The 16,797-nt window shown below is 41.3% G+C and overlaps 1 protein-coding gene across 4 annotated transcripts in view; it reads right to left on the bottom strand.

The window, feature by feature from the left end:
• The window catches only part of plin1 (perilipin 1), a 45,118-nt gene that overhangs the window by 21,670 nt on the left and 6,651 nt on the right, over window positions 1-16,797 (bottom strand). For all 4 annotated transcript variants that reach the window (XM_087981166.1, XM_087981165.1, XM_043677232.2 and 1 more), the window contains exons 2-6: window positions 14,759-14,806; window positions 13,551-13,749; window positions 8,239-8,321; window positions 6,707-6,968; window positions 323-501 (exon numbers count right to left, since the gene is read on the bottom strand). In XM_087981166.1, coding sequence (XP_087837292.1) covers window positions 323-501; window positions 6,707-6,968; window positions 8,239-8,321; window positions 13,551-13,749; window positions 14,759-14,797 — 762 coding nt within the window. In that variant the 5' untranslated portion in view covers window positions 14,798-14,806. The remainder of the gene's footprint in view (window positions 1-322; window positions 502-6,706; window positions 6,969-8,238; window positions 8,322-13,550; window positions 13,750-14,758; window positions 14,807-16,797) is intronic.

The following is a 16,797-nucleotide window of genomic DNA, read 5'->3' on the forward strand; positions in this document are numbered from 1 at the left end:
ACGTTTTGGGCATAAGCCCTTCTTCAGGAATGAGGCTGGTGTGCCAAGCGGGCTGAGATAAAAGGTATTTAGTCATGTTCTAACTGGGCACAGGGCATCAAGCAAACTGTTGCGAAGACGTTGCACAAGAACGTAAAAATATGCCCACCCATACAATGGATGACATTTCAAGGGAACCAACTCTTCTCTTTTCCACTCAGCAGAGAATAAGAAAAAGTTGGCTTTATTGAGGGCGGAGGGGATTGGATTTTGAGGCTTCAAAGTTCAACTTGCATATCAACAGGCAACAGTTCAACAGGTAGGCAGCCCGGGATTCACTTACCGTGGGACAAACCTCTGGCCCAAGAGTAGCTATTCCTTTCTTTTCTGCATTTTGAACAAACATCACAATGTGTTTGTAGGTATGGTTGTAGAGTTTAGAGACCAAAAGATGCACCTTCATGTATTTCCCGATTGGCAACTTGGAAGAGTTGATGGTTTCTTCACTAGGTATAGCCTCATCTACAGTTCCGAAGAAATAGGAAGTGAGAATGAAACTACAGGTTTTGCTTTGATAAACGTTGTGTAACTATAAGCTCTGGAGAGTGGCTAGAATGCAACTTTCCCCATTTTGTAGGTTCCAGAGCAAGAGAAAGTAACTCAAGTACAACAGAGAAGAGATATTCGTGGTCAGAGTCTCCTCTTCAATGTCAAAAAGGTAACAGCACACCATATTCAGGTGGTGCCTTGTGGTAGCCAAAATATCTACTGATAGATGGGATTCTGTGGTAGGATTGTTCAGCAAGTGCTGTCCAAAGTGTGCAAACGACTACATTAACAATCAATTTAAGGTAAATCAATTGTGTTCATAGCCTGGCTCATTTACGAATGCTAGATGGAACATGCACAGAGACCTGTTTTCTGTAAAAGGAATATGTTCAAGGTTTGCACCTCTTAAAATAAACTTAGAACTGGGGAGCCTCTAGTTCCCATTGCTTTCTCCACAGCAATACCTTGGCCACAGCTGAATTACCTACCAACCAGCACTTTTTTCTCCAGGAGTGCAAATAGTTACAATCGTTTCATATTAACAATCCTGCCATTTGCCCCAATGACAGCAAGACTCCAAACCTTAGCAACATCCCTCTTTTCAGCAAGCTTTTTAAACAGATTCCAATTAGTTGTTATAATAATTGGTTGTTCTGCACTTTGAAAGTGATATCAGTATTTTACTGCTGCTTTCATCATCAATGAAGGACAGACAGTCCATTACAGATTTCACTTAATAGAATGTATCGTTCTTTTAGTTCTCATGCAGCTTGTAAATGATTCACTCACAGGGTATTTCATGTTTATGCAAGTTACTAATATTACTCAAGTCTCCAAGGAAGTCCTTCAAGACAATTATGGTATACACATGGAACCAAAGTGTTATAGTGACTTTTAAAATACATTTTCTTCCATCACACTAGAGAAATGCCTCATAAATATGCATGCAATTCAAAAGGATACATCATCCATCTCTCCTCAAATCACTGGAGATTTAATAATGATGCTAGATAGATTATTTCATGTTGCATTAGAACTCCCCCTGGTTTTGCTCAACGTTGCAAAATTACAAACAACATTTTGTAACCTGTTAGCACATTCTCAACAAGCTTTGTAACTTGTGAATGCTTTAGGAGCAAATCCCAGTGGGAAACTGGCATGGAGCAGGACTAAAGAACTGGCAAAAATGAAAATCTAATTTGGTGGAGGTAGAAAACATTGGATCAACTCTTTGTTCACCAGTTACTAGTCTTGCATCCCCCTGATCAGAGAAACAGGGCCATAATATCAAACACAAATGACAGTATCTCTGGCAATGCAATACATCCTCAATGTTGTATCGAGAAGTCCAAAAAGGATCAAAAATAAAGGTAAATGGAAGATTAGGACAGCACATGGTTGGCATAAGGACAAAATACAGGCAAATGGGATTAAATTAATTGTGAAAATTGGGCATCATTGACAGGTTGGGCTGAAGGACCTGTTTTCATGCTGTAAACCTTCATGATTCTTCGGTTTTAAAAAGGTCCAGATTGCAATTATTCTTAATCAAGCAGTTCATAATGGTTAGAACATACCTCTGGACTAGGTGAGAGTTGAACCCTGACCTTCTGGCCCAGTCTACAATGCCCCAAATAGCCCTGACTGCACCGGATATTCCCAGGTAGTCTCCCACATCAGAGTCTGCTTATGTTCAGAGCTCAGGGGTATCAGACGAGTATGACAATAGCCAAACCGCAGTAAAAAATTAACCAAGGTCAATTTGCCTCAAATACAAAATTTTAAGTTGTCATCTAATTGGAGGTGATTATTTACCCTCTCAAAACCTTTAATCATCTTAAACAAAAAAGCTCTTTCCTACAGTGAGGGGGGTATCCAGAGCAAAGAGTCTGTTCAGCGGATAGTATCAGAATGCATTTCTTCAAATAAAAAGATGTGGAAATTGGAACTCCCTCCCCTCAAAAAGCCCTTGAAACAAGGATCAATAGAAGATTTCAAAATAGAGTATTTTGTTAAGGGCTGTACAGGTCACTGGACTAAGGCAGGCAAATAGAATCAAAATTCAGATCATCCATGATCTAATGGAATCAGGAACAGAATGGACAGGATGAAATATCTACTTTTGGTCTTCAGTGACTGGAGTTTAAACCTCAGATACATTGTGTCTCAACGTCAAAAAATTCCTATGGATGGTATTTTAACCCTTTGAGTCAGAACTTCCTTGTCTAAATTCTGCTCCTGTCTAAATGAATGCAGATGCCACATTGCTAATATGGGCACACAGTACTGTGTGCACAATGCAATGATTTCTGACCTTTTTCTTATCAGGAGAAAGACAACAGTTGAAAACATTGGTCAGCATATCTGAGCCATATGCGTACTCTGATGTAGCTAACAGGGGTGACGGTAGTACAGTGATAGTATCATGAGAAAAGTAATCTATAAAGCCCCATGTAATGCTATATGAACACTGGGTTTAAATCTGATCACTGTTGGAACTTCAATTCAATTATTTAATCTAGAAATGAAAGGTAGTTTCATGGTCTCTATTACTGGATCAAGCATGGATTGTCATCATTGAAAAAACATAAACTAATTTGGTTCACCAAATTCCTTTCAGGGAAGGAAATCTACCTACTTTACCTGGTTTGGCTTAATGTGACTCCAGATCCAAAGACGACTCTTAACTGTCCTCTGAAATGCTATAAAAACCACTCAGTTCAAGCACAAGGAAGGGATGGACAAGGTGCTGGCCTTACCAACAGTACGCACATTCCAAGAAAGTAGAAAAAAAAACTGGGATTTTTGATTGGAGAAACCCTCTGATTGTAGATTAGACTCAAGCACAATGACAACACAGGAAGCCATTCAGTCTATGTTGGCTCTCCAAAAGAGCACTATCCCACACTCTTGTACTTTTTAACTCTGCAAACTTTCTCAGATAATTTCCCTTTGAAAGTCGCAACCGATTCGGTTTCCACCAACCAGTATATTTCTAACCCAAAATATGTACTTTAAATACAGCTAGATGAAAACTGCAAGAAATGTTTGAATACTATATCTGCCCAAAAATAAGAAGAGACAGTAGCTCTAGAGTTATGATATTTGCATTCAGATGAAGCATCAATTCATCATTCGATTCCTAGAAGATATCACCCTCTTGTGGAAGGTCAAGGGATTTGGCTTTTCTCCTCCAAAGTTTGATGATAAGGTATAAGAGGCAAGAACTGATGTGAAATGCTATACAAACCAGACAAGGATAGATCACACCAATGTCATTCAGAGAGGCTCAGCCATGTTTGTACCTCAGTGTCACCTATCAAAAATACAGCATCAAATTCAGTTTGCATACTTCAAAAAAAATTGTTAACCAGCATCATATTTGATGTTAGTTCAAATGCAACTGAGGAGTTAGTTCTACTCCTGATATTGGATAAAGCACAGAAATTTTGTTTGCTTGTCAAAGTAGCAATCCCATTTTATTTTCATTCATTTTAAAAATGTTTCTTTTTGGTCTTAGCACTCCACTGGTTTTCATTCAAAAGGGACAACATTCCATAAGCAATCTTAGGATAGTTTAGACAAAAATCTATATCCACATCAACATTTAAATAGTTTTACAAATGACACTCCAGTTTGAACAACTTGCACAATAGCGCCATATCCATAGGAATAATCCATTCAATCCACATTGGCATATAGAACATCAACAAAAAATATTTGAAGTGTGAAGATTACTAAAATCAATTTATATTTATTAGTTTTTTCAGATCCCACGGCATATGCCTACTTTGATTATAATGATGTGGAAGCCTGCTGGGATTTCATACCCCACTCAAATTTGTCTATTGTGCTTCATGAAATCTTAGACTGAAAGGCCTATTTCTGCAGTGTATCAGATCAGCACCAGTGCTTCTCCACTCCACAAATCACCCAGTTTAATTCTATTCTTCAGGTCCAACCTCATACCCATCATCATGCCAGGTTAATTTAAGAAGCTGGTTTGCTTTTATATAGCATTTCTGGACTTTGTTTCAAAAATAGTTACATTTCACTATATCCTTAAATTGAAGGAGAATATTTCGCCAAGCAACCCCATAAATTGTTTGTGCATTTTAGTCTAAACTGGAGTCTTGCTGCTGACTATGAAAATGTTCTGCATTTCCCTCAGTGTAACCCGTATGATACACAAATTCCTTCCCAGCTCCACTGAAGACATTTTTTTCTGGAATATCCAAATACATATGCTCATCTGTGATGAATCAACACTGAACATTTTCCACTTCATTTTCTTCACATAATGGGTATCCAATATTGGACTCAAAGGTTTTATTTTAAATTCACTCATGAGATGTGGGTGTTGCTGACTAGTCAGCATTTATTGCCCAGCCTTATTTGCCCTTGAAGGTGGTGGTGAGTTGCTTTCTTCAACTGTTGCAAGTCCATGTGCTGTAGGTTGACCCACAATGCCCTTTAGGGAGAGAAGTCCAGGATTTTGACCCAGTGACACTGAAGAAATGGCAACAGATTTCCAAATCAGGATGGCAAGTGGTTTGAAAGTGGCTCATGGTGGTGGTTTTTCCCATGCATCTGCTGCTCTTCTCCTTCCAAATGGGAACGGTTTTGGTTGTGGAAGGTGCTGGGCACGATATGGACAAATGCAACATTATTTTCTCCCCTCTTGTAATGTAAGCCTAGAGATCAAATTTTTTTAAAAAAAAGACCTATTTGTTTGTGCTGCAACCATTATGCCTCCTGTATGTGGTCACCATGCTTCTAATTTTTCACCCAATTTAAAAGCTTAATATTTAATAAAAGGTTACCGTGGTTTCCTTTTTCACATTACATGGCACATTGTATGGAAGAAACTCAACAGAAATATAGGTTAAGAAATAGAAGTCTGTTTGTTCTGCAAGGTACTGTATTGAATAAATGGTAGCGGCTACGTAAATATCCATAGGAACATAAGAAATAGAAGCAGGAATAGGTCAACTGGCCCTTCAAGCCATTCAATAAGATCATGGCTGATCTTTGTGGCCTCAGCTCCACTTACCCACCCTCTCACCATAACCCTTAAATTCCTTTACTGTTCAAAAAAAAAAATCCTAGCTTGAAAAACATTCAATGAGGAAGCCTCAACGACTTCACTGGGCATGGAATTCCACAGATTCACAACCCTCTGGGTGGTGAAGTTCTTTCTCAATTCAGTCCTAAATCTGCTCCCCCTAATTTTGAGCTATGCCCTCTCGTGCTACTTTCACCCACCAGTGGAAACATCCTCTCTACTTCTATCTTATCTATTCCCTTCATAATTTTAGATTTCTTTAAGATCCCCCTCATTCTTCTAAATTGCAACGAATATAACCCTGGTGTACTCAGTCTCTCCTATTAAGCTAACCCCCTCAACTCCAGAATCAACCTAGTGAACCTCCTCTGCACCCATTCTACTGCCTGTACATCCTTTCTTAAGTAAGGAGACCAAAACTGCTCACATTACTCCAGGTGTGGCCTCACCAGCATCTATACAGCTGTAACATAACCTGCTTTTAAACTCAATCCCTTTTGCAACGAAGGACAAAAAATTCCATTTGCCTTTTTACATGTTACATGTACACACCAACCTTCTGTGATTCTTGCACAATGACACCCAGGCCCCACTGCACAGCAGCATGCTGGAATGCTTTACCATTCAAATAATAGTCCATTTACTATTATTCCTAACGAAATGGATGACTTCACACTTACTAGCATTGTACTCCATCTGCCAGACCTTTGCCCATAACTCCCTAAATACTAAGGTCCCGAAATGTGATCAGTACAGGCCAGATGCTTCATATTTCTGCACAGGGAGAGAAAGAAAATTGCTCGGAACCTTCCGGATTTTGAGCAGTAAAGGCCCTTAAAATCATTGAATGATACAGTACAGAAGGAGACTACTTAACGTGTTTTGCTAGCTCTTTGGTAAAGTGATCCAATGAAGACCACACCCCTGCTCTTTCCCCATACACCAGTGTAAGATTTTTTATTTAAAATCTTCAAGTATTCAATTAATTCTTTTTTAAAGACGTTACTATTGAAGTTTCCCAAGAGTGAGTAGTCCATGAAATCTTGAGATCAAATGTAAGAAAGTGACAAGGAAATGATTTTTGTGAAAACACTGAATAAAACGGATTCCTACCATTTCCATCTTCACTTGGCAAATAAAAGTCAGCTCGCTGCTGCGATCGGGATAAAGCAGCATTCATGTTGTTGGTTATTGATCTTCCAATTCCACTGCTCAGGACCAAAATCACACTTTCGTTAACAAAGACTTTCATTTTCTCAAATCTGCAGACGGCCACATTTACTGCTTTGTCAGAGACATGAAGGAAAGGATTGGTGACTTTATCCTTTATGCTTCTCATCTTCCCAACTGCCATTTCTTTCAGATCAGATGCAATCTGCAACAATATCACATACAGATATTGCCACATTCTAAATCCAAGTTAGTGCCATAAGCAGAAGGAAATAATGGAAACAAGCAGAAAACAAAAAAAAAATAAAAAGACCAAACCGAGTTTCTAAACGAATAGGGAAAGAAATGGGCTTTTCCAAAATGTTAATCTTTCTTTCCATTTTTTTCTATTATATGAATTATATGTATTTGCAGGATTTATTCTATCATTCCTTTTCCTTAATCCTACTTGTGATTCCTTGAAATTATACTTGTCAAAAACCACTAAATCCCCACAGAAGATCAATATTTGCAATCTTTCTTCTGTAAGAAATTATATTCTTAAGTGCAACTAAAAATGCTTCGCCAACCCCCCCCCCCCCCCCCCCCAATCTTCTGGTGGACTTGGTTATGTTATGGATCCACCTGACCGCCATGTACATTCCTATATTCACTATTAAGTCAAACCCTTCAAAACGCAGTACATACACTGACACTGAAAGTGCGTTGATGTACTACAGTCCATCTAGGAAGCCCAAGTTGCTGTGGCAATGTGCTATTTTACATGCATACTGTAATATGGAATTATGATTAGCAGTAGTAGAGGATCCAACATTCCTTACATCGGAACTGACTCCTGTTCTTACCACCTGCTGTTGCAAGGATTTACGGAGTCCTAATCCACGCACTCAACTGTGTTATGAATGTACCTTCTTTGACCATCATGTCCTGGGGGATGACTCAAACTCTGAGCTTCTGGCTCAGAAGCAGGGACACTACTCACTGCATCATAATGCAGTTTTTCAAATGTATAGGAGCCTTCATGTAAAACAAAAGGGAGACTTTCAGTTTTGGTAAGGGTGACACGGTGGTTAGCACTGCTGCCTCAGTGCCAGGGATCTGGGATTGATTCCACCCTTCAGCAACTGTATGGACTTTGCACATTTCCCCTGGGTCGGTGTGGGCTTCCTCCAGTTCCTTCCCACAGTCCAAAGATGTGCAGGTTAGAGTGGATTGGCCATGCTAAATTGCCCATAGTGTCCAGGGATGTGCAGGTTAGGTAGAGTAGCCATGGGAAATGCAAGGTTACAGGAGTAGGGGTGGGTCTGGGTGGGATGCTCTTTGGAGGGTCAGTGTGGACTCAATGGGTTGAATGGCCTGCTTCCACACCATAGGGATTCTATGATTCTAAAAACTATGCAATATTTGAAATTTCAAAACTCTCAATAAGTTGTTATTGTTTATAGCTGTGATCATATTGAAAGACTGATACTCACTTTTGTGGAGTCCTTGTGAACTACAGGAAATTTCTCCTCGAGATGGTCAAGTCCTTTACAGGCATAATCATTGACAACTGCAACTGTAAGCCATAATATTCCTGGTCATCACATGTATGGGACTCTATTATACCAAAACTCAGCATTATGTATGGGTAATACTTATTCTAATGTTAAAAGGAGCAGATTTGGAACTAAAAGTATTCTTGGACAATTATGTGTTGCGTCTGCGTGATGTGGGAGCTGTTGGATCCCACCGTGGTTCATACTGGCCACACTTGTAGCAAGTGTTGGTTACTTGAGGAACTTCTGCTCAGGAGTTGATGAGCTGGAGTCTGAGCTTTGAACATGGCAATTCACCAGGGAGGGATACTGTGCTTCAGGAAGCAGTCATATCTCTTAGGTTAACTACCTCGAATTTGGTCAGGAGTCAAGGACAGAAGGGTGTGACTACAAGCGAGGCAGGTGGAGGGATCCAGGAAGTGAACCTCAGCCATTGAGCTTGTCTAATAGATTTGAGATTCTTCCCCTGTATGGATGAGATGGGTGCTGCAGGGAGGATAGGCAAACTGACCACAACGCCATGGTATAGGGAGTTATTCAAGATGGAAAAAAAAAAAGTGGAATGTAGTTGTAATCAGGGAAGGTGTAGTCAGGGGAATAGACAAAGGTCTCTGTGGGAAGGATCAAGAATCCCAAAGACTGTGTTGCCTGTCTGGTGACTGGGTTCAGGATTAGATTCCCTACAGTGTGGAAACAGGCCCTTCAGCTCAACAAGCCCACACAGACCCTCAGACAAGTAACCCGGCGTCACGGTGGCTAGCATTGCTGCCTCACAGCACCAGGGACCCAGGTTCCATTCCCACCTCTGGTGGAGTTTGCACCTTCTCCCAGTGTCTGTATGGGTTTCCTCTGGGTGCTCCAGTTTCCTCCCACAATCCAAAGATGTGCAGGTTAGGTGAACTGGTCATGCTAAATTGCCCATAGTATTAGGTGTATTAGTCAGGGGTAAATATAGGGCAAGGGAATGGGTCTGGGTGGGTTACTCTTCAGAAGGTCGGTATGGACTTGGGTCAAATGGCCTGTTTCCATACTGTAGAGAATCTAATTAACCCACCCAGACCCACTTCCATCTGACTAATGCACCTAACACTATGGGCGATTTAGCCTGGCCAATTCACTTGGAGGAGAAAGTGAGGACTGCAGATGCTGGAGATCAGAGCTGAAAATGTGTTGCTGGAAAAGCGCAGCAGGTCAGGCAGCATCCACGGAACAGGAGAATCGACGTTTCGGGCATAAGCCCTTCTTCAGGAAGGGCCCTTCCTGAAGAAGGGCTTATGCCCGAAACGTCAATTCTCCTGTTCCCTGGATGCTGCCTGACCTGCTGCGCTTTTCCAGCAACACATTTTCAGCAATTCACTTGACCTGCACATCTTTGGAAACTGAAGCTCCCGGAGGAAACCTCACGCAGACACCGGGAGAATGTGCAGTCACCCGAGGCTAGAATTGAACCTAGGTCCCTGGTGCTGTGAGGTAGCAGTGCTAACCACTGAGCCACCATGCCACTCCTAGGCTAGAGGGGGAAACAGGAAAGATCTAATTGTCAAGATCCACATAGGAACGAAGAACATAGGTAGGAAGAGGAAAGAGGCTCTGCTGTGGAAAAATGAACAGCTTGGGGCTAAATTAAAAAGCAGAACCAAAAAGGGTAATCATCTTGGGATTACTTTCCGAGCCATGACCTAATTGGCACAGGGTCAACAAGATTAAAGAGGTGGTATGGGAGAAATGGATTCAAATCCATAGGATATTAGCACAAATACTGGAGAAGGAAGGAGCTTTACTTTTTAAAATGGGACAGGCCCCACCTGAATCATGCCAGGATCAGAGTCCTGATGAATTGCATAACTCGGGCCGTGAATAGGGCTTTACACTAAATACCCTATAGTGGGGAAAGGGTTGGGCAGAGTGGGAGGGTGGGGCAGGGTGGTCTCGTTACTTGGAAAATTACAAAAATCAGAAGATAAAAGAGAAGATAAGATTGCAGGTCAGCACTGGGGTTGATTGTAAATAAAAAAGGACGTGACCAAACACGTGAAGGGCATTGTATCAAGAAACCATAGAAGTGTAGGGAAACTCAATAATAGAACAAACTTAAAGGCTTTGTGTCTTAATGCACAAAGCACTCGTAATAAGATAGATGAACTGACAATGCAAATTGAGGTAAATAAAAATGATCTCATAGCCATTATACAAACATGGTCTGGGAACTTACCATTCAGGGATATTTAACATTTTGGAGAGACAAGAGGGATGAAATGGGTGGTGCGGTAGCACTGTTAGTAAGAAATTAAATAAGGATGATTGAGAGAAATGATCTTGGCTTGGATGATGTACAGTCCCTCAGGGCAGAGGTAATAAACAGCAAGGAAATGAAGGCATTGATAGGAATATAGTGTACAGATCCCAAAACAGTAGTCGCACTCTGGGATAGGCTATAAAAATAAATAAATAGGAGGATGCATGAAGAATACAGGAATAATTATGGTGACTTTAATCTTCATGTTGATTGGGTTAATCAAATTGCAAAAGGGTAGTTATGACAGCAAATTCAGAGCGCATTAGGAATAGTTTCCTAGAGCAAAGTGTCATTGAGCCAACCAGGGAACAGGCTGTCCTAGACCAGATAATGGTTAACGAGGCAGGTTTAACAAATGACCCAAGTAAAAGACTGCCTAGGAGATAGTGATCATAACATGATTAATTTAATATTCTGTTCAAGAGTGAGAAGCCAGTGTTGGGAACTACTGTGTTTAAGTTAAAGAGAAGGTAATTACAATGAAATGAGGATGGAGCTAGCTAAAATGAATTGGGTGGATGGATCGGCAGGAATGGCAGTAGGTAAACAGTAGCAAATACATGGGGAGTTAATTAATGACTCTCAGCAATCAATTTGCATAGACATATTGATAGTTTAAGTACTGAGCAAAAAGTTGGCAAATGGAGTATACATGAGGGAAAATGTAAAGTTTTCATTTTGGAAGGGAGAGCAAAATAACAGAGTCTAAAACAGAAACAGAAGAGAGAAAGCAGAGCAGTGACCTCCATTCTGAAGTTCAGGAGTACTGAAGAAAGGTAGTTGAACCTGAAAGTTTAACTGCTTTCTTTCCACAAGTGCTGCCAGACCTGCTGAGTTTCTCCAGCTATTTCAGATTTCCTCATCTACAGCGTTTTTGTTTGAAGAACAGAATATTTAAATGGAGATAAATTACAGAAAGCTGCAATATAAAGGGACATGGGGGTTATTGTGGACAAAACGCAGAAAGCTGGCAAAGGTGGCAGGTACTCAGGGAGGCTAATGAATGTTTGCCCTCATTTCAACGATGTTGGAGTGTAAGAATAGGGAAGGCTTACCATGTTTATACAAGGTGCTGGTTAGACCACACATTGAGTAATGAGCAGTTGTGGTCCCCTTATCATTTCATTGGAGACATTCAGAGAAGGTTCACTAGGATGATGTCTGACATGGAGGGATTGTCTTATAGGCAAAGGCTAAATACAGTGGAACACTACTTACTGGAGTTTAAAAGAATGAGAGGTGATCTCATTGAAGCATATAGGATTTTTAAGGGGCTTGACAGGGTAAATGCTGAGATTTTTCCAAGAGGGGAAACACTTTAGAACCAGATGGTGTAGTCGCAGAATAAAAGGGGCATCAATTTAAGACTCAGGTAACTTGAAGAAACTGCTTTTCTCAGAAAGTGGAGTGTCTTTGGGACTCCTTGTGACAAACAACTGTAGAGGCTATGTCCTTCTGTATATTTAAGTCTGAGGTCAATAGATTCTTGATCAGTCCGAGATTTCAAAGATTATGGGGGAAAAGGCTGGAAAGTAGACATCAGGAGTGTTGGATCACCCTTGATCCTACTATAGAACCAGAATCATAGATTCACTGCAATGGGGAAGCAGGCCATTCAGCCCATCAAGTCCACACTGACCCTTCAAAGAGCATCCCACCCAGACCCACCCCAGCTCTATAACCCTGTGGCCAATCCATTTAACTTGCACATCTGTGGGAGGAAACCAGAGCACCTGCAGGAAACCCATACAGACACAGAGAACGTGCAACTTCCAAACAGACAGTCACTGGAGAGTGGAAGTGAACCCAGGTTTCTGGCACTGTGAGGCAGCAATGCTAACCATGGAGCCACTGTACCACCCTATTGCGTTGTGGAGCAGGCTCAAGGGGACGAAAGATTACCCCCATTCCTATTTTTCATGGCGACTTACAATGGTTAAGAAGTTAGAAGAACTTTGTTCACTAAGAATACACGCAGGGCCATGGACAGAAGTCATGTGCCCTAGTACTGTTCATGGCCAAGACCCTCAGCCTGACCCCAGAACAGTGCTAGGGACCCCGGGTCAATTCCTGCCTCAGGCTGCTGCCTGAATGGAATTTGCACGTTCTCCCAGTGTCTGCATGGGTTTCCGCCAGGTGCTCCGGTTTCCTCCTACAGTCCAAAGGCGAGCAAGTTAGGTGGACTGGCCGTGATAAATTGCCCGCAGTGTTCAGGGGATACGTAGGCTAGTTGAATTAGCCATGAGAAATGCAGGGTTACAGGGATAGAGTGGGGGATGGGTCTGGGTGGGATGCTCTTCAGAGGGTTGGCCTGTTTCCACACTGTAGGGATTCCATAAAACAACAGAGAGCCGCAGGGCCTGATTTTGGGAGCCTGGAGTTTCTGTTATTATGTACTCTGAGGAATCCTGAGGAAAGTAAGGCTTTAGCACACAGGCCTTGTAATATAAAAGGTGAGGTTCACCTAAAAGTTGATAAAGTCAAAAACCAATCAAGGTAGCAAGTGGCAAAACCCAGTTATATCTGTTCTAAACAGATAATTCAGTTCAGTCAAAACCAACCAGAACAAAATAAAAGCATCACTACTTGTTTCTGAAGAAATCAAAGGCTGACAACACTCTGAAGACAAGCAGAAGTGTGAGGGAGAGAGATTAGAAACGCAAGACTATTAATTCAGGCAGATTCCTATACAGTTAGTTTTTCTATAACGTGATGGTTGTGTTCTTGCACAACGCTACATTATAGGAAAAATCACGCTTTAGAAACAGCACTTAAAGTGTTGGTGATGTAATCGCGTTACAGCCAGTGCACATTTTAAAAGTTGACGCTTTACAAATAGTATCTGTAATTTGTCAATCACGTTACAGCAGGTTCACGTTGAGAAAATGCACATTATACAGCAGAATGACCTGTACTGAGCACAAGGTTTGTTTCATAATTCGTATCACCTTACTTTGAGGTTGAAGCTTCTCAAGAACTGGTCGGATGCTTTTCAGAGCTATAACTGCGGTTCTCTTTATTCCTTTCTCAGAAACCTCCCAAACTGATGCAACAACAGGATACTTGTCCTTGGTTTTGTTATAAACATTACGGAAGGAGTTGCAAGTGGAACTTACTGCCATCAGGCTGCTGAACCTCTGTATGAAGTTCCTCTAAAATGTAAAAAAGGAACGAGAGACAAGTTTCATTGATTTATTACTGTCACAAGTACCGAGATATCGTGAAAAAGTATTGTCTTACGTGTTAAATAGGTAGTTTATACTATAAAAGTGCATCAGGGTAACAGAACAGAGTGCAGGATACAGTGTTACAGCTACCAAGAAGGTGCAGAGAGAGATCCTTCTTAACATTAAAAGAGGTTGATTCAAAAGTCTGATAATAGCGGGGAAGCTGCTCTTTCTGAATTTGTTTGTACGTGTACAGAAACATTTATATTCTCTGCCTGACGGAAGAGGCTGGAAGAGAGTATAATCAGGATGGGAGGGGTCTTTGATTCTGTTGGTTGCTTTCCCCAGGCAGTAGGAAGTACCAATGGAGTCCATGATCAATGGGAGGCTGGCTTGTATGATGGATGGAGCTGTGTTCACAACTCTCTAGTTTCTTTGGTCTTGAGAAGAACGGTTGCCATACCACACTATGATGCAACCAGATAGGATGCCTTCTATGGTGCATCTATAAAAATGAGGTGTTATGTTTTGATATGCAAATTGATTACTTTTAACATTTAAACAACTGTTAATGCTACATAAAGTTGTTTAGGCTGGGACTTGAGAACCAATTTACTATTAATAATGTCAGAAGTTCCTGCTACAACACCCCCATTGCACTTCAAGCATTAAGATGGTTTACTCAAGCTCGTGGTGAAGAGCTAATGCTAATCGAAATATCGACAGTCGATTTTGCTTTAATGTGGTAGTTCCATTCTCATGCAACCGTGTGATAAGAAAATCGCATAATCACAGCACCATTTAAATCAATGGGGCTGGAATCGCGTTATAACCAATACATACTTGAAATATTTGTGCTTTGGAAACAGTGTCCCTAATTCATCAATCATAATACAGCAAATTCACATTAATGAAACACATGTTGTAGCGGAACGACCTGAATTTCTTCCCTGGCATCCAGTGACAGTGTAGCTTGTATAATGTTCTTTCTTACCCGACTTGTCATGCAATTGCTTTGCCCATCTTCAGACATGATGGTAACCTGTAAATAGTAAGTGCACATCCTTTTTAAGTCTAAAAGCAAACTTCGATGGATGCAGGAGATTTGAAACAGAAACATGATAATACAGAATTATGGTCTGTGGAGGGAGAAAGAGAGTTAATTTCTCAAGTTACATGACTTTTTCAGAAATCTACATCTATGTCCTATTACCAACATCTGAAGCAGAGAGAAATAACATCACTGGATATATTTAAATGACTACATCCTTAGAAGGCAGTACCATAGCAATGAGATTAGTCTGCAATTGCTAGGTAAAATAGTGCTCAGTTTGCAGAGGCTGACGCCTAAAATAAAGGTGAAGTAAATTAAGGTATAGCATTCCAGTGTGGTATTGTACTGGTGACGAAAAGATGTATGTGGATTATAACCTTCTAATCCATTGTAACGGGGGACCCTGGAGAGAGAGAGAGAGAGAGAGAGAGAGAGAGAGAGAGAGAGAGAGAGAGAGAGAGAGAGAGAGAGAGAGAGAGAGAGAGAGAGAGAGAGAGAGAGAGAGAAGTAGATAGCAAGTTAGTTGAGACCACCAGTGAGCCTGACGTCAGTGGTGGGCAAGTTGTTGGAGGGAATCCTGAGGGACAGAATGTACATGTATTTGGAAAAGCAAGGACTGATTAAGGAGAGTCAACATGGCTTTGTGTGTGGGAAATCACGTCTCACAAACTTGATTGAGTTGTTTGAAGAAAGAAAGAGGATTGATGAGGGCAGAGCGGTGGACGTGATGTAAATGGACTTCAGTAAGGTGTAGACAAAGTTCCCCATAGGAGCCTGGTTAGATCTCAAGGAATACAGGGAGAACTAGTCATTTGGATACAGAACTGGCTCAAAGGTAGAAGACAGAGGGTGGTGGTGGAGGGTTGTTTTTTCCTGTGACGATGTAGAGTGCCACAAGCATCAGTGCTGGGTCCTCTACTTTTTGTCATTTATATAAATGATTTGGATGTGAACATAAGAGGTATAGTTAGTAAGTTTGCTGATGACACCAAAATTGGAGGTGTAGTGGACAGCAAAGATTACAACAGGATCTGGACCAGATGAGCCAATGGACTGAGAAATGGCAGATGGAGTTTAATTTAGATAAATGCGAGGTGCTGCATTTTGGGAAAGCAAATCTCAGCAGCACTGATACACTTAATGGTAAGGTCCTAGGGAGTGTTGCTGAACAAAGAGATCTTGGAGTGCAGGTTCATAGCTTTTTGAAAGTGGAATCACAGGTAGATAGGATAGTGAAGAAGGCGTTTGGTATGCTTTCCTTTATTGGTCAGAGTATTGAGTTTAGGAGTTGGGAGGTCATGTTGCGGCTGTATAAGACATTGGTTAGGCCACTTTTGGAATATTGTGTGCAATTCTGATCTCACTCCTATCGGAAGGTTGTTGTGAAACTTGAAGGTGTTCAGAAGAGATTTACAAAAATGTAGCCTGGGTTGGAGGATTTGAGCTATAGGGAGAGGTTGAATAGGTTGGGGCTGTTTTCCCTCGAGCGTCGGAGGCTGAGGGTGACCTTATAGAGGTTTTTAAGATCATGAGGGTCATGGATAGGATAAATAAACAAAGTCTCTTCCCTGGATGGGGGAGTCCAGAACTAGAGGATGTAGGTTTAGGGTGAGAGGAGAAAGATATAAAAGAGACCTAAGGGGCAACTTTCTCACGCAGAGGGTTACGTGTATGGAATGAGCTGCCAGAGGAAGTGGTGGAGGCTAGTACAATTGCAACATTTAAAAGGCATTTGGATGGGTAAATGAATAGGAAGGGTTTGGAGGGATATGGGCCGGGTGCTGGCTGGTGGGACTAGATTGGGTTGGAATATCTTGTCGGCATGGACGGGTTGGACCAAAGGGTCTGTTTCCATGCTGTACATCTCTATGACTCTACTGCAGGGGTAACTAAGGGATTTATTCCTTTTTTTTTAATTTATCTGTTATAAATCTAGGGTTGGGGAGGGCGAAGGTGAGTGAAGTAAAAAGAGGGGTCAT

The sequence above is a fragment of the Chiloscyllium plagiosum genome, unplaced genomic scaffold (genome assembly GCF_037043375.1).
Source record: "Chiloscyllium plagiosum isolate Xiang-an unplaced genomic scaffold, Cpla_swu_hap1 HiC_scaffold_39, whole genome shotgun sequence".
Classification (NCBI taxonomy): Eukaryota; Metazoa; Chordata; class Chondrichthyes; order Orectolobiformes; family Hemiscylliidae; genus Chiloscyllium; species Chiloscyllium plagiosum.